General features: G+C 45.5%; 1 protein-coding gene across 4 annotated transcripts in view; it reads right to left on the minus strand.

Annotated features, from left to right (window-relative positions):
• Positions 1–3: 3 nt before the first annotated feature.
• The window catches only part of tns2a (tensin 2a), a 52,980-nt gene continuing 34,848 nt past the window's right edge, over positions 4–18,135 (minus strand). For 3 of the 4 annotated variants that reach the window (XM_078288494.1, XM_071927605.2, XM_078288495.1), the window contains 22 exons: positions 17,897–18,080; positions 17,488–17,538; positions 17,216–17,338; positions 15,489–15,553; positions 14,990–15,073; positions 14,228–14,340; positions 13,770–13,830; positions 13,015–13,090; positions 12,361–12,490; positions 10,880–10,945; positions 10,434–10,550; positions 8,464–10,041; positions 7,926–8,091; positions 6,116–7,392; positions 5,875–6,006; positions 5,412–5,507; positions 5,132–5,209; positions 4,805–4,882; positions 4,063–4,231; positions 2,912–2,980; positions 2,504–2,533; positions 4–2,047 (listed from right to left, as the gene is read on the minus strand). In XM_078288494.1, the coding sequence (XP_078144620.1) occupies positions 1,909–2,047; positions 2,504–2,533; positions 2,912–2,980; positions 4,063–4,231; positions 4,805–4,882; positions 5,132–5,209; positions 5,412–5,507; positions 5,875–6,006; positions 6,116–7,392; positions 7,926–8,091; positions 8,464–10,041; positions 10,434–10,550; positions 10,880–10,945; positions 12,361–12,490; positions 13,015–13,090; positions 13,770–13,830; positions 14,228–14,340; positions 14,990–15,073; positions 15,489–15,553; positions 17,216–17,338; positions 17,488–17,538; positions 17,897–18,080 (4,882 nt within the window). In that variant the 3' untranslated portion in view covers positions 4–1,908. The remainder of the gene's footprint in view (positions 2,048–2,503; positions 2,534–2,911; positions 2,981–4,062; positions 4,232–4,804; positions 4,883–5,131; positions 5,210–5,411; positions 5,508–5,874; positions 6,007–6,115; positions 7,393–7,925; positions 8,092–8,463; positions 10,042–10,433; positions 10,551–10,879; positions 10,946–12,360; positions 12,491–13,014; positions 13,091–13,769; positions 13,831–14,227; positions 14,341–14,989; positions 15,074–15,488; positions 15,554–17,215; positions 17,339–17,487; positions 17,539–17,896; positions 18,081–18,135) is intronic. The other variant, XM_078288493.1, reaches the window with a different exon arrangement.

Consider the following 18,135-nt stretch of genomic DNA (forward strand, 5'->3'; position numbering starts at 1 on the left):
CACTTTTGGTACCACATTGTTTCAGTTTAATTATATTCTTCATTTGTGCATACAAAATAGCATAATTTCCTTTTCAAACAAACAAATGTCCTTTTCCATGTCTCTTACACTGTCCTATAGCTGCATGTGAGAAAATATATTACTACATAATATAGAGATCAACAAGAAAACAGACCACAATATATATTATCGCTGCAATACAAGTAGTGTTTTCTAGGTTTTACGGAACAAGGCGACACACTAAGTAAAGGCATAGTAAAAATACATGAAGCAAAAAATGCATACAAAAATATAGCTGGATAAAAAGCTTATTAATACAGGAGTGCTTCGTCTTTGGTTAAGTACGTATGTCCTTAGGCCACTGTCTTGTGTCTTGTGTGTTTATCTGTCTTTCTTCACTTTGTACACGATTAACTTGATATAAAGCAATATATGAGAATTTTAAACTGTTGTGGCATTTAATAATTTTTCCTCAAGTCGTTTGAATAAATGTCATTATGATTTATCACAGTATATTGTAGTCAATAGAGTTTACCTCATTGTGTAGGTACTTCAGTTTATTGATAGACAAGTAGGTTTACTGGAATAAGCATCGGTCACAAGATATGAAACAGTGAATTAATGAACAACAAACATTTCACGGCAATGGTGTGGAACAACACTGTACGTCCTTCCCCATTTAGCCTATCTTTTGTTTTTTCCATTTAGGGTACATTTCATTAAAACTCGCATGTGGACGTAACTAAACCCCATTATCAAGAACCCGGTTCGGCCTTACGCATTTACTGAACAGCCCTCCGCACACCAGAACCTAAACACACACACACACACACACACACACACCACTCCCTCGCACACACTCGTCATTAAAGTTAAAAACCTTACATTCATGTTTACTTTCATTAGACGGTTATGTCTCTCGCCCCGCCGATAAGTTTTGTCTGAGTGAAAAAATACGATTGTCGGTGATGAGCGTAAATGTGATGCAGACACTGTTACATTGATAAGGATGCTGTGGCAGCTTTGAAGGCAAAGTCAAAGGTTATCAACAGTTATCACTCAGCTGTACATACTTCTGCATACCTGAACATCTACTGATATAGTAACTAAATTACATCGTCAGGACTTTGGTCACTTATTTTGTAGGGCGGAAAATAATGGATTTTGTAACAATACAAATATAAACACCTGTTATTTTATAAAGGCAGCTATGTCTGAAATGTTGAACCTCGTGGGGTTTTATCAGCCCCAAACAGTGCAAGGAAAGCTCCTATGGGACAAAGATGTTATAAGCTATATTTAACCGTTTTTATCCAACCAGGTACGTCAATTTGGTCACAAGAACAGCTCTTTATTTACAATAATGGCTTGGAAAAGGGCCTTTAAGATGTTTTTTTTTCTAGAGAGCCTTTACGGATGGTTGAATTTAGTGAAAGAGAAACGCTGAAGCCTCCTCGTCCTTGGAGGAGTTGTAACACTATACACATCATGGCTTTGCTTTGCTCGTCTTTTATCTGTATGTATGCAGGTCCTGTCCTTTGATCAAGCAGTGCTTTACTAGATTTGAAGAGCGAAAAAGAGTCCTTTGATGGATCCAATCAATCAAAAAAATGAATGCATTTCCATTGCAAAGGACCGTGAACATAGATTTAGAGTTGCCTTCATGGGCATGGTTTCCCCCAGTCTTCACTCCTAAATATAAGGAAGCCTTTGTCACATTATAAACCAATGGACAAAGATAGCCTTGGTGCTATGATCTAAACTCAGAACAGACAAGCAACGGTGCAACAAATTGGGCCTTTGATGTACAGTAAATGCCTTCTCATGCTTCATGCCATTGCTTGTCTGTTCTGTCTCTGGGGTTTCTCTCTCTCTCTCTCTCTCTCTCTCTCTCTCTCTCTCTCGTCTCTATCGGCGCTGCGACAGCATGACCTTGTTGATAAAGTTGACGATGGCAGAGGCGGGCTGTTCGGGATCCAACTCGGCAAACAGGTGGCACACATTCTCCGCCAAGCTGCCCGGCTTCTTGGCGACGAAACCAAACACCCTGAGAGGAGGAGGAGGAGGAGGAAGAAAAAGCATGGAAACAAAGAATGAGGATGTAGTGGGGAAAAAAAGAAGAGAAAGTAGTGAGGAGGATGGAGGTTATTGAGCAGGAGAGGAAAGGGAAGAGAGAAGATATGTTAGGGAGGGTACTTTGCACTAAAGGCAATACCTTCTCTGATTATAGCCTGCTAACATTGGGTTAACTACAGTGACAGAATTAGTATTATGAAACATGGGGTAATGTGGAATTTGATTGCTATTATTAAATTATGTTTGCTGGAATGATTTTGCCAAGGCTCACACGCAATCGGATGCCATGCACAGAATCTAATATCACTGACTTCTCAGCCACAGGCAAATCCACCATACACAGTGACAAAAACAGATATTTACACACACACTCACTCTCACCAAACACACACACACACACACACACACACACACACAGAGGACTTACTTAACAGTTCTGCTGTCTGAGTTAGTCCACCTAAAAGCCAAGAGAGAGAGACAGAGACCAGACTCAGACACACACACATACAGGCGGAGCTGCCAAACAAGCTGGCATCCAGATGCAGCTGCAGCCTCGGCCACAGCCAGCATGCCCACACACATCGCAAAACACGGCCTAATGATGAGATTTTCCTCGTGCACACACACATTCACACACACGCCAACAAACGTGCTCACAACAAAAACAGAGACACGGATCCATGCGAGGGCTCACAGCAACGAATGCAGTGAATGATCATGGGTGTGATGAATGAATGCTCGTGGTGATGTCTCTATGATTTCTGCTGGTTCACAAGGTTAGTTGTGATTATCAGCTAAAAGAATCACATCTAAGATTTGTGTTTCCATCACCCACCTCCTGTCCTTGGGGTCGATGCTGCTGAACGTGACGCTGTTCACCGGGTAGTGTCTCCTGAAGAAAACCCTACAGGCAGAAAGATAGACGAGAGTACAGAGACAGCAAAACACAACAGGCCTTTTAAGTGCTAAATCTGTTGTGTATCTGTAACTCGGTCCATCATCATTACTAATTATACACTAGCCAGGGGGAGTTAAAGGTCTATACAGCGGTTTAGTCTGAGACAACAATGGCAAAGCAATAAAGTTTCCTTGACAGCACTTCTCCCACAATCGGATTGTGGGAGAAGCACTGTGGACAATTTACTATTTAGATTAGATTGACTTTGATCCCTGCAGGGGAATTGAGTCACTGCAGCAGAGAAGAAGATATAGATAAGAATAAGACAAATGGTGAGTTTTGAAGATAGTAAAATAAATGCCTAATCACCATCTCCATGATGTATTAAACATAACCAGTTATGCTAATGAGGATATTGATTATGCGAATTAATGCACAAACAAATATTTCTGTCAACATACTTGTCAACATACTTGTCTTCACATAACACATGGGTGGTATTAATATGAACTCCGTGTCTTAAAGCATTAAGGAGTTATAGCAGTTTCAAGAAAATCTGTTTTTCCTTATTAATATGTAAATTTATGCAGCAAGGAGCTCCAAAATCTACTCAGATCATCGACTCTATAGGAAGAAGTATGAAGTTTCTATCATGTGTTGTTCTTGAAGTGTCTATACACAGACAGATAGCACAGACACAGACAGCACCAAGACAACATAATGTCCTGTGTACCATGTACCATGGTGGAGGGACATGACAAGGAAACATACTGAAAATGATACAGCAGATAATAAAGAGAGATGAAAGTACAGCATCTTCATTAACAGATTATCTTTGCTGAGACCAGTGGAACAACAAAAAGCATGATGTCATTTACATTTACTCTTTAGACATTCAGCATATGACTTAAGTATAAAAAGAGTACAACAGTATAACACGCTTAACCTCCTTGATCACCTACAACCAACCACAGCAGATGTAATGAAATATCTTCTTGGCCCTAGAATGATCTTATAAGAAGTGTGTCAGCTCACTGGGATGTTTGCTTTCTCAAAATTCCTCCTAAACCCTAGGGGGTGTTTCTTACCGGCGCTGGCTGTCGGTCAGCGTGATGCCCTGGGACGTCACCTTGAACTGGACTACGGTGGCGGCGGGACGTGGGTTACGACCCAAGGTGGCATCTGTTGCCTTGGCGATGGCCTGGGGGCCCGTCAGAGACTCTGTTTCCACAGAGTTCAGGTAGAGGACGTTACAGGCTGAGGAGAGAGAGAGACAGACAGAGAGATGGGCATGATGACCAATCAGATGGGGGATAGATCTGGTTATCCCTAAACCAAGGAAGCTAAAGGTCAAAGGTCATCGCACCTTGGCTGTCCTGGCCCCTTAGCTTGAGCTTGGCCTAGCAAAATCAGTGTCATCTTTTAAATCACTTCACAGACAGGCTTTTATATATTTGTTTTTTACTTATTTTATTCCTGCTGTATTTGGCTGTCTTATTCTACTTTAACCCTGTTTTACAATAAGCTCTGATATTTCTGTTCTTTATCTTATTGTAGTAGTAGTAGTAATAGTAGTAGTAGTAGTAATGGTAGTAGTAGTATTTATATGTGGTATGTGCAGAGTATACTGTGTTTGGACCTTATTGTATCATAGCCTTTTCTCTTATAATGGAACAGAATCACTGTAACTAACCAAGTACAACGGCTGTACAAGGAATTTGACTTGTTAATTGGTACTGACACTTTGCCAGACAGCTACACCTGAGGCTGTATGTGCAAAATCATTTGACTCAAGTGGAGTCGACTTCACTCCAGAGATGGTGAACTCACCTGCTCCTTGTTTCAGCAGGTCAGCAGCTGTGCTCATGTTACTCACTGGTTGAACATCCTGCACCTCTCCCATCAGGTCTAACAGCATGGAGATAAAAGACCGAAATTAATTATATCAGAAGTGCATGTGCTGTAAAAATCCTGCATCTCAAAGCACATCTTCCACTTTGAGGTTTTCACTATAAGACTCTTGTTTAAATGAGCTTTCCATGCCTTCTCTGATTTGTTGGAAATGGATTAACTTATCAGAGATAATTTTAGAAAAAAGTATCCACGCTGTCATGCAAAAAATGCCAAAAAAAACAGCTAATGTCAAGGAGTACCGACCTTTTTCTGGGATCTTCAGAGCGCAGGGCAAAGAGATGGGGGTGATGGAGTGCTGGTAGACTAATGCAGATAAACTCCCTGTGGATGACAGACGAACAGCAAATGGGTGAGTAAATCATGCTTTCCCTTATATTTTCAACAAGGACTATGTGCTTAATAACGAAGGGGGTTGTTATTTCTCTTCATCCCTCCTCAAATTGCCCCCCATCAGTGGTACTTAAAATATTTCCCCTGAGACACAGACATGAAAGTATCCTAAAGCCAGAGGAGGGCAACTTACCAAAGTAGGGCTCATTCTGACATCCTTTAATCTTGACTCCTCGAGGGCCCGTCTCTATCAGAAAGTGTCTGACCAGCTGTTCCAGGGGGTCACTCACTGCAGCACACAGGAGACATTTGATGTTACTGAGTTGGAAATATTATCTATCAAGGACAAAGCATCTGCTGAATGACTAAAATGTCATGTAAAATAGCCCAAACAGCTGGTCTTTGCTGCTGCTATACACAGCCAGAAAAAACAAATGAGTGAAACAAGCATGGAATTTGTGATAATCTGCAGGTTATCTCTGTATCCCATGGCTCTATATGCACAGTGGAGTTTTTTGAATTTTTTGGGACCAACTGACCGACCCTACTGACCAAGTCCAACCTATCCAAATGAGTCACAACATGACTGATGCATTGGTAAAACGCGGCACAAAAATCAACCAACAGGGAAGTGCAACTTCTGTAATAATTCTCACCCTTGCTGCTGTGGTTGCTGACGTTAGGAGGAGGCGTTGCCACCTTTAGGGCGAGGCCGTAGGCCCCCTGGAAGGAGTTACTGTCCCTGATCAGGAAGGCCCCCGGCTCTCTCTCCTTCAGAGCTGCGATGGCTACAGGCAAATAGAGACAAGATGTTAGGAATGGTTCATTGTATATACTGTATTCCTTAGTGTCTTATTTTTTCTGGACATGGCAGACAAGAGTTCTAGGTAAAGTTACCTTGTTCTCTGGAGATGCCAGGCTTGTACCAGAACCTTGAGCTGTCCTGGACAAACTTCACACTGACTCTATTAACGTTCTCAGACTCCACAGACACCCCTCCCTCAACTTCGCCTGCAGGGGGCGCCATTTCCCCCACCGTGGGAGAGAACGTGACATGGTGCTGCTGCTGGGCGGTGCCGGCCGGGGAGGGAGGCACGTGACCCACGCCTGCTCTCAGAGTCCCTACCCCACCGTTGGGTGAACCTGGCTGGGCAGACTGGCGGCGCTTCTCTGGAAGTGGAGGCTGCGGGTGAGGGAGGGGGATGGAGATGGTGGAGTAGTTGGAGTAGGAGGAAGGGTGAAGCTGAGGGGCGTTCGTGGGGTAGCAGTGCCTCTCGTTAGCATCGAGAGCGGGAGAGTGTCCGACGGCGCTGAGCTCCATGCCGGGGTAATGGTGATGCGGGGGTCCGTGCTGGTGGCTGTGGTTCGGATGGTGCGGGTCGGACCCACTCAACATCAACCTCCTACCCAGGGTGGCGAAGCCAGGAACCGGGGTCTCAGAGACAGGGGAGCCCTCCATACTGCTGGACGGGGGCTGGGGGGAAGAAGACGAGGCCGGGGTGGGAGATGCAGGGGCAGACGTGGCGTTGGGGATGGTGGAGCCGGGTTTGGGGGCTTCTGGGGTAGGCTCCCTGGGTGGGGACGATCCGTTGACCTGGACCTGGGCTGGGCTCGGTCCTGGTGATCCAGGGGCTTGGGTTTGGGTCTGGCTCTGAGGCTGGGACGCTGTCTGTGCGACAACAGAAGGCAGTGCAGCAGTCTCTGTAGGATGGGGGGTCTGGAGGGTTAGGGGGCCAGGCTGGGGGTGTGTCTCCGATGGAGGTGATGCTTGGGTAGGGGAGGAGGGGGCCTGGCAGTGGGCGCTTGCCTGGTTAGATGCGGTTGGTGTGATGGGGTTAGGAGAAGTAGGGGCAGTGTTCTGGTTCTGCGTGGATGAAGCTGAAGTTGTAGTTGAGCTACAGTGGTTCTGTTGGCAGGTGGCTGAGGGCGGGTCTGTGGGCACAGTGCTGTGGTTGGCGGGTTCTGTGTGTGGAGGCGTGGATACTGTGTGTGAGTGTGTGTCTTTGGCAGCCTGTGCTGGGGATGAGGGATCTGTGCTGTGTGTTTGGGTTTGCAGGGGGTCCTGGATAATGTTGTTATCATGGTAGGGTCTGTCTTGCGGCTGGGGAGCATCGTAATCACTGTTGATGATGTCAGTCGTCCGGATCTCATACTCTCTCCCTCCTAGACCGGGACTTAAGTGGACAGACACAAGATCTTTGAGTATTCAAGTGACTAATGTAGCACCACACATGATAGGATGAGCAGTCCTATACTATATATATCCAAAACCTTCAACCAATCACTTCCTCAAACAAACTCTTGTCCTCCAATCACATCCATTCTCCTATGGCATTTAAATGGACACAGACATGCTTGTAATCTGAACGTGAAACATTATTAAAATTTAGAGTTCTTTTACTGTTGTGTGAATTATCATTCCCTCTCTAACCAGCACCTGAGCAACCCATGGAAATGCAACTAAATTTCTACCTGAATCCTTATATTTATACTAACCTACTTCCTGAATCTTTATAGTCATCAGATTGGCTGAAGGCCGACATATCAGTGTTTCCCCGCCCTTGATCTTGTCCGCTTAGTGAAGCTGACAACCATATTAAATGAATTTAATTTGTGTTGGTTTCAAATTAAATTATCAGCGGATGGTTTCACGCTGCCAACAGTAGCAGTAGCTGTCCACTCTTAGTAGAGAGTAAAAGTGGAATACCTTTCCTGTGTGCGTAGAGGGCTGCTGGTGTGGACAGGAGTGGGTGGTCCAGACATGTCGGAGGGCGTGGAGCAGGCAGCATGGCCATCTCTGTGGACCCTCTTGAAGGAACCGTGGGTAATGTGATCCCTCCAGCCCACGCTTTCACCAGAACTACGAAGGCCATCTGAGAAAGGCAGAGAATAATTAACTAAATTAAAAAAAAGGCTTACACCTCTATTAATATATCAATTGGAGTCACACATCCTTTCCTGTCAATGTAAAAATTGATGTTTGATTTATATTTTAAGAGCATACCTACCTATCTAAATCACAAAATGAAATCTGTACACAAATGACAGTTCCCTTTGCAACTAACTAAGGTGATGTATGCAAGAGGCAATTTGGGTATAGTGTGTAAGAGTCATCCCTCTAGTTAGCACAGATTATTCAATGCACCCCGTTGTTGACTAATTGATTTGCTCTTCATTCCCCTTGTGAAAGAGAACAAATTTCTGAATATCTCTTATGTGAACATCCTTGTTTGAATCTGACTCACCAGTCTGTGAGTCAGAGCCATATGACTGCTGCGAGTCTGGATGGTGATGGTGGTGATTATGATTATGCTCCGCTGGCCCGTTGCTGTGGTTGCAGGACCCCGGCATGGAGGAGGCAGGAGGCAGAGGGGAGGTGGACTCGGACTGGTACCCCGAGGCGTAGCCCCTGCTCTCAGATGGCGAGGGCTGGTAGGGCGAGCAGGGGCAGGCCTGGTGGGGCGTCTGGTACCCGCTACTGCTGCTGCTGTACTTCAGATCCAGGTGGGAGTGAGCGTGGGACCTCGACGCCTCCGGATAGGCCGGGTGACCCGACGGCAAGGGGTCGAAGGTGAACGCCGGAAGGTCGTGACCCTGTGGGCCGTAGGAGGCTACGGTGGCCCTCCTGTGCCAGTATTCGGCTTCTCTCTCCCTCTCCCACTGCAGCTCAGCCTCCCTGTCTCTCTCCCAGTGCAGGGACATTTCCCTGCCTCGCCTCAGCCCGGGATCCCTCTCCCAGTGAAGCTCGGACCCTCTAGGTAACTCCGCCTCCCTGGCTCTCCTTAGCCCCGCCTCCCTCTGCTGAAGCTCCGCCTCTCTGTCCCAGTGGAAGCTGTCGCCTCGGTCCAGCCTCAGGCCGTGGTAGGCTGCCGAGTCTTCTCTCCTGATGCTGCAGTCCCTGCAAGGGCAGCCAGGGGGCGGCAAACCGTCCATCAGCATTATATCATGGTAAGTAGGGCTGGTGGAGCGTTTGGGGTGGTGCGGGTGGGGATGGTGGTGGCTGTGGGGCGGAGGAGGGTGGTGGTAGGGGCCGTAGTCGTCCCCTCGAAAGAACAGCCGACCCGGGGCAGAGAGAGGGTGGGGATGGGGGTGGTTATGCGGGTGAGGGGTAAGGTCTGGGGACGGGTAGGGGCACAGGTGGCGAGACGAGGGGGCCTCTGAGCAGGAGCGGTGTAAGTAGTGTGGCGGGCCACTTTGGCGGTCCCACACCAGATCTGGAGGTGGGAGGGACTGGTGGGAGTGGGGGCTGTAGTGCTGGCACAGATCCATGTGTGACGGAGGGGCCGCTGAGTTGGGGCTGGCAGAGGGGGTCGCCCCGTGGTGCCCGTTGGTGCCAGGAGCCCGGTCGAGGCAGTAACCGTTAGGCATCAGGAGGGTGCGGTCGCAGCCGGGCTCGGCGCAACGCTGGGACCGGTAACCGGCCCGACAGGAACACGACCGATTGAGCCTTAGTGTCCCGGTTTGCTCCGACTGCAAGGAATCGCCGTCATCCAAGATGGCCGTCTCTCGTTCTCCATCTCTGTTTCCCTCTATGCCTCCGAGAAGACGCTCCAGCTCCTCCCTTTCCTGTCTGGTCGGGGGTGGGGGGCGAATGGGCTCGTCCTGCCTTTCGGGATGGACGGATGATTGGTTCGAATGGCTGGAATGGGCTGAGAGGGCGGAGTCGGAACTGGGAGCGATGAGGTGATTGGGCCTATCCTCTGCAATGCCCGCCCCTGGGCTGCTGCCATTGGTTGAGGTGAGAGAGCCAGAGCCGGGACCACGGCGCTTCTTTATCTGAGCGTAGAGACTGCCATCTACAGGACCTCTGGTGTGGGCAATGTCTGAGATAGAAAGACAGAGACGAGACAGGCATTCAAAATGCAGCACAATTTACTTCCACTAACATGAAGGGGCAAAGCATTTACAACACTGGACCAATTATTTGCTGTGGGGAATTGAATACCTTCCAAGCTCATTAGCTATGTACAGATTTAGAGCCAATTTTTGCATATTTGACAGCTGCTATGCCTGTTAGTCATTTCATTTAAACTTTAAGTCCATGTTATCTGTCATGGAAATGGCTACGATTGACAGAGTCATGCTGAAGCATGCAGGGGCAGCATAGGTAGCGGTGTCAGCAGAGTTATGATGAGCCAACTCCCACTAATTATAATTATCCCCCATTATTAGCATTAGATTTGTAAGCGTAATAAGAGGAGACATGCAGAGTTACCTTCCAGGCTGTCCTGGTATCGCTGGTTGAAGTTCTCATAGGAGTCCCAGCGAACCACTGGGTCAGCTGTGTTGTAGTCCACTGTGACAGCTGGGTCATTCTTCTGGTACTCACGGCCTAGGGAAAGACATACTCCAATGAAGTTTTTCTATAAATTCATTTTATGGCATTCTCGCATCATTAGATAGTATACAGATGGTGCTGAGAGAGGGAGCATGACACGTCACCTTACCTTACCTCTCCATTCCTTTCCATTCCGTTCCTTTCTTGACCTTTCTTGAACTTTCCTTAATCTGAACTATTCTGGATAACAAGTCTTTGTAGCCTACACAGTCTATACATCCTGAGTTCAGCACAAAAATCAATTTACACCCTGGTCCAAAGATGAACTGACCTTTTGAAGTGGAACAGATACAAAGAGGAAAAATGAAGTAGAATGAACCCACCTTTGATCTTCTCTGGTCCAGAGGAGAAGACAAACTCCACCGTGGCGTCGGACGGGAAGCGCTCGTCTGAGGAGGAGAAGAAGAAAAGAGATCTTCACCAAAACATGGGCTAGAGGAAAGGTTATATTCATATATAAACAAGTCTTCCTCTCCTCTTCTCAAAGATCATGGTGATTAACTGCTTTTCTAACTTGAAAATAAACTTGAGGCACTTTAAGATTCTCTAATACATGGGGCCCTAAACCTTTTCAACCTCCAAGTGTAAATGTAATCTCCCCATGAGACCCAAACTTATTAAGGCATACCAGTGCCTCAAAAAAAGAATCAAGCCCACAATCCATTTTGGGCCCTGGCCCATAGTTTAAGAAACACTGCTCTAATATATCAAATACTAATACCCTCCATATACGTTTTCAGAGTTGGATGAACTTTGAACGGTCTGTTTACATTTCTAACGCTTCATTTAGTCCAATGGATTGACGACCACATGCAGCACCTCCTCTGTGCTTTAGAGTCACACATTTCGGGCTGGAAGTATTCTGACATGTTCAGAGAAAGTGAAACCGATGAGGAAACGAGGTAATGAGCGTGTTCATTATGGAATTAAGCAATAGACCAGCACACAGCAAGCCTCCTTTACTCCTCCTGAGGGATCATTCGGGACACTCGCTCCCTACGTAAAGTATCGCCCGCTCTCACTACGCTCGTCTCCAGAGAGCTGTCGTTACGTCACTTTGTCCAATATGAGGATTAAGCAACGCCTATTAAAGGATTTAATTTTCAACCACAGTATTATGAGGCCATTCTAGGTAGCAAATACCTACAAATCCATTCCCACTATGCTCATTTCCAGAGCTGCTATTACGTCAATTAGTCCAACATGGTGATTATCCTACCACTGTTAACACATTTAATTCTGAAATCGCAATTTAAGACTATTCAAGGACGCAAAATGAGGCAAAATTTAATCTAGCCTTGAGGGAGCAGTATTATTTGTTCTTGTGAGTTTATGGGGATCCAGATACAGATGTAGCCATTGTAGAAAGCCCACATTTTACGTGATGTAAACCCGCACAAGAGGAATAGTTTATCAAATCCTGCAGTATTAATGCAGAACAGGGGGGAGGTGAGGAAGGCCTGGGTCAAAAAAGTGTCTGGCTTGTTTAATCTTACTTAAGGTGTGTGGTGGTTGGAGTTGAGCACAAAGGGCAGTACAATGAGTGCAAGAAGGTTTAGACAATCACAGGAAAGTATTTTAAAGTCCATTTAGACACTATCTGAACTATTCTAAATCCCACCCATCCATGCAGGCTAAAACAAACAATAAGAATAATCTGCAAATACTTTTTGAATACTCTCCCCCCCAAACTTTGATCTGCCCCTCCTTCTCCTCCCCAACCTTTTCCTCCAGCCTTCTCCCCCTTCTTTCTCCCTAACTTTCCTCAGCTTCCCTCCCCTTCTCCCCCGCCAAACTAACTTACCAGTGCAAGCTTCGTCCAGCTCCCCCTTGCCAAACCAGAGCTGGGATCCGTGGATGGTGCAGGTATGGAACTGCAACCTGAACACCGTGTCTCTGTCAGCACTTTGGGCTCGTCTGTGGTAGCATTTCACCTGCAGGGGGCAGCAGAGAGGGGGGGAGAGATGCAGTATGAAGTAGGGATGGTGAGGGATTGGGACTGTAAATTTAAGGCTTTGTGTCGTTAAAATTACGTACAGTGTAAGAGTTTTGTTCCAAACTGAGTCACCTCCTCTTACAAAATGACTGCACAAAATTGAAAACAAATTATGGTACCTTATTAAAGATACTTGGTAATCTAAGTCATTTGTTGACAAAATGATAACACTTTTACAGACTGGACTCTATATTTTTGTGATATTGAGTGATGGAACTAATGATTTTTTTTCCAAAATGGATATGTAGCATTTTGGAATATAGGTTTTTTGAAGGTAGTAGCTCTTTTTTGTGTGTAATGCAAATATTATGGTAAAGAGACTTGTCAAGGGTTTGTTTGTTGTGTCTCTGTTAAAGATAAATGAAATTTTTGAGTCATGATCACAACCCCTCCCTGGGAAGCAGAAGGACTGTTGTGTTTGTCATTTCCGTTTACATAACTGCACGAACATGGTAAACTCACCATGATGTCACCCTTTAGCAGCAGCGCTGGTTCGATGGTCACACACAGTCGCCTACCTCCAGTGCCTTGCAAGTCGCTGCAGACAACACAGTATACACAAACAAGTTAGATGACAAGAAATACACAGAGCCAAGGCAGATGTGTGACCCAACGTGGAAAAACAGACCGGAAGATAGTTCTGTTTGTTTGTTTTCCATAGATTATTGATTTTTGCATTCATTGCATACCTTAAATGAGCCCGGGTTCATGGGGTTTGCTCACATATGTAGGTTTAAGTAGAATATTTTAATAATTCAATTTGTAAAACACTTTTCAAATCTGCATTACAACAGACGGTAACACTTTACAGTGGCCGTATTCCAGCGTATGAGCCTGTGCATTAACCTATGGAAAGGCATCATAAGTACACAATGCTGCTATGTTTGTGTCTAATGAAAATTTCCCTCATTTACATCATGTACTTGCAAGGGTGTAACAACACAATGTGTCACAAGAGTCCATCTGATCCACTGTGTTGTTGAAGTCATGTCACACCAGACAGCAGATGACAATATTTTCCTCTCTGATATTGTTTGCCAGTGTGTTTTATGCCTTTTGTGTACTTTTCTCCACACTTGTCTCTCTCATTACACTGCGGCTGCGGTGAAAACCTTCTCTCATGCAAGGAAAATACCCCGCCCGAGGGGACACATACAGTTTTACGCCACTGCTTATCTGTGTTATTAATCGGTGATGTGACAGGAATGGAGACTCACTAAATGCCTGAGGTGTAAACCAGCTGCATGGACTGGTAGATCTTCAGGAAGGGGTAGTAACCTGGTGAGAACAGAGAGAGAGAGAGACAGAAAGAGATGCAGTGTTACCAAGAGGAACACGGAGGAATGTGCTGACTGCCTCCCCTCCTCCTTCTGTACTCCATCATCAGATTAAAGATAAACAGACAAGTGTGTGTGGGTGGAGGGTGCAGATGACCATCTAAGAAATCCGCAACCGCTAACAAGTACTGCTGTCATTCAGAAGGCATGCCGCTCACAGAGCATCGTGCCAAGACAAGCAGTAATGCACACACACACACACACACACACGCTCTGCACGCACAGACACACACAACACACACAGATCTGGGCACATATATGTTTTGGGGGAAAGGAGATTTGGATGTAGGCACAGCTACCACACACACACACAGAAACACAGATACAAACAAACACACCTCCTTCACCCTGGAAGTTGGGGAGCGAAGGGATGAGAACTTGGTGGAGAAAGAGAGGGCTGCTGTTCATCTTGATTGCGCCAGAGAGAAGACCCCCGAAGTAATAGATATACCTGAGAGAGAGAGAGAGAGAGAGAGAGAGAGAGAGAGAGAGAGGCATGTCAAGTACAAACCACGAGAAAAAATGCAAACAGCTATAGAGCAGACAGATGCTGCAGTCAGATAGTCCCTGATAGTAAGTGACTTCAAAGTGGCTAGTAAGTGGCTCAAATTCAACAAGGGGCAAGGAAAGAAAGGCAGGTAAAAAGTTGCACACTGCTAAAAAAAATCTAGTGCTTTCTGCCAGTGTTTCAAGAATGCTCCTGAATTAAGATAATGAGTCTCTAGAAAATTCCTGAAATTTGAAAACTACTTTGAACATTGAAAACGAGTGAAATTATCTCACCCCATTGGCAGATTTTTTCACCTTGAAAAATACGATTTCAAGATGGAATATGAGACTAAATTCAGATGGACAATTATCCAATTAAAGTACAATAAATTCAGGTTATTTATTATCATTTTAATGCTACTACATATCTTTATCAGATTTATTTTTACAGAAACAGTGCAGATGGATCATGATTTATGTAAATGCATCAGTACTTTTACCTTTTCACTTTCTCCCTTACGGGAGATGTATTCAACAATCTGCTAAAAAGTGGGAAGCCCTCCACCCCACCCCACCTCACCCCCCTCATCTCCCCTCAGACTGGACTCTACCTGTTTTGGGACGGCTGGAGGGAAGAGGACACCTTATCTTCACAGAACTTCCTCATGGCGAGAGTACTGAGGGCCTGGTCCGCACTGCTCACACACACACACAGATATGCACAGACCCACACACACACTTTTAGCCAACAATTTCCACCATGGGACTTGCACCAGACTCTCTAGATGCCAGAAAGTACATGGATAGGATACAGCTGGCATTGGCCACAGGATAAACCAGTTTCCACTGTTCCTGTGTAAAATCCACAGGGCATCATTTATCAAACAATGTATCAACGAGCTTGAATGGAAATCTGTTGTATACACTTGAACTACATCTCAGATATACTGTAATAAGTCTTTAAGGATGTTTGGCTTATTCAATAAGTTTTCGCACGTCATTTCAATAACTTTCAATGGTTTCCATGTGTGGATATTCTGATGAATGAGAAAACGTTGCAGTGGAAAATTGTGGCTTTGGACACACACACACACACACACATAAACTCACCCTGCAGAGATCTTGCTGTAGTGCATGTAGGCTGCAATAATCACGCCTGTTTTACCTTTGTTGCCCTGTAGAGAGAGAGAGAGAGAGAGAGGAGACAGCGGGGGTAAAGTCATCTGTGAGACCATGAAGTCATGATGTGCAATGCATCACACATCAGCTTATTTCAGCCTCAGGCCCTGAGATTTGGATGGAGACAGCTGACTTTCACAGTTTTTAAGACCTGGCAGCTACGACCGCACGGTGGATTTTTTGACAGGAGGGAAACAGGGAGAGAGAGAAAGACAAGAGAAAGACGGGGAGAACCACTTTGAGTTGGAAAAACAAATTAAAAAGCTCCCTGTGGTGTTTTTTCACACCGGGTGCTCCCTACTTTCTGACACATTCCAAAGACATTCCAGCCTCAGATTCCTAAACTGACCCCTACAGATACCGGAAACCACGCTGACGTCCCCGCCGACACCAAAAGACCTCGAGGAGCACTGTCGGTGTCTTCAAGACAAAGTCAAGCTAGTTTTGTGTCTTCCAGTGGAGATTCTTCATTGACAAAAGCTTGTTTATTCTAGTCCTTGGCATGATCTTGTATCTGGGAAAGAATTGCCTGTAGCTGGAATGTGCTGGAGAGTCAACAGACCACAGCTGTAGTCTGGTTTTAGTATTAAGTTCTCCTCACCAAAACCCAAAATTAAAACATCCAAACGAGCCCGGGGAGCTCGGTCGCCCACAGTGGCAGGTGGTCACTGTTTGGCAGCACTGCAAAACTGAAAGTTGCCGCAATATTTTCCTGAAAAGTTGACATAAATAAATCACCAAATGATAAAACCGACCTCAACATTATTGAAGTATTATGCCCGACATGGCTGATTTGTTTTTTACGAGTAATGGATAATGGTGGGGACGTAAAATGTTGATTTCTCAGAGTTTTACCCAAATTGTTCTGTTAATTACTGGCAAGGGTGTAGGTAACGAATTAGCCTACATCTAGCTACTCTTGTTTCTGTAACTGAGAAGATTTTCATAGTGGCCAACTTGCACTTTTTGAGCATTTCTGAAGTTTGTAATTTTACTTTTACAAGTATGTGTTTAATTGCATCATTTTGAGTACAACGTTTGTAGGCTCTCCAAGTAGCATTGCATCAGAAACTGGCCAATCGTAAATTATATCTACATCAAACCAGTTAAAGCAGGTGGAGGAAATGTTAAGTTAACTAACTGTAAGATGAATTGCTCAAATTTATCCAGCTTAGTTAACAAAAGCCAAAAAGCTGCCCATCCAGCTACAGTGTCATTTGTTTTTGCCTGTCGTTGTCTAGCTAGTTTGCTAGTCTTGCTAGCTAGCTAGCAAGTGGTTTTTAAGTAACTTTTACTCTGAAGACATTTTTAATACTTTTTAATTTTGGTTAAGTTGGTTTTTACACCATAAATTTTACTTAAGTAAAACTAACTACTGCTTCTACTTCTACTTGAGTAGAATATGTTTGGTCCTCTTTCCACCCGATTACTGGAATGCTCTCCCTTATTTGTGTTAACAAGGAGGGGTGTCATCCCCTTCAAATCCCCCCTGCCTCACCATACCTTGAAATACATCTGTAACCCCCCCCCCCCCCCCCCCAACAAATATTTTTCTTCTCATTAAAAAGACACATCTGCATCTTTCCCCGTGGCCCGTCAGAGCATGGGAACCAAAGGGGTGTCCGTCTTAAAACCCTGCCGGCCCCCTGAACTCTGACCTTGCAGTGCAGGACCACCACGTGCTGGGGATCAGAGGTGAGCCACGTCTCCATGGCCTTACACATGGCACAGATCTTATCCAGCGGCGGGGCGTGGAGGTCGGGCCAGCCAAAGTCATGGACCTGAGGGGTGGATGGAGGGAAGAAGGGGGAGAAAAGGAGAGAGGCAGAATCAGAGAGGTTGTATGAGCACACTTGGATCATAATTGAGCATACTGAATTCGTCTTTATATTGAACTGAGTTATGAGAATGAAAGGAACAATCGTTCTACCTTCGGATTCAGTCGGCTGATATCATGGCGCCTTTCGGAGAGGTTAAAGAGCTGAAACATAATTCACTTTGCATTAGACAGTTCTCCACACTTCAACTATAGAAGAGATAGTTTCAAATCCACTCAAAATGTAAGCTGTCCTCCTTTCTGGTCAATATGTTATCAAATCCACCCATCAACCCATTCAGTTATCATTTTAGTTATTCGTCTTTGCCATCACTCTCCCCTAAATACTCTCCGTTGTACATGTTGAGCCATTCTGCATCCTCAATTGAATTAAACCGAATACTCATTAGGAGGGATGCAAAATAGCTGCTGCAGCATGGCCACAGACAGAAGCAGTGACATCGTGTGGAAGCTAATTACTGTCTCTCTGCTCATGGAGTTCAGTGTATTTCTGCTCCCTCACCAGAAACTTGTCCTGGTGTTTGGACTTGAGCATGGCGGCCACCTCCTTCAGGTTGAGCCGGTATCTCTGCTCTTCCAGCATGGGGGGGAAGAAGACGGAGATGATCCTCTCCGTGATGTAGGTCAGGTCGAAGTCATAGTGACGCTCCATCACACGCTCCATCACGCGGTCCACACTGAAGCTCCTGGATGAACAGAGAGAGAAATGGAGAGAAAGACAAAATAGGAGAAGGGAATGGA

Source organism: Centroberyx gerrardi, chromosome 14 (genome assembly GCF_048128805.1).
Source record: "Centroberyx gerrardi isolate f3 chromosome 14, fCenGer3.hap1.cur.20231027, whole genome shotgun sequence".
Taxonomy (NCBI): Eukaryota; Metazoa; Chordata; class Actinopteri; order Beryciformes; family Berycidae; genus Centroberyx; species Centroberyx gerrardi.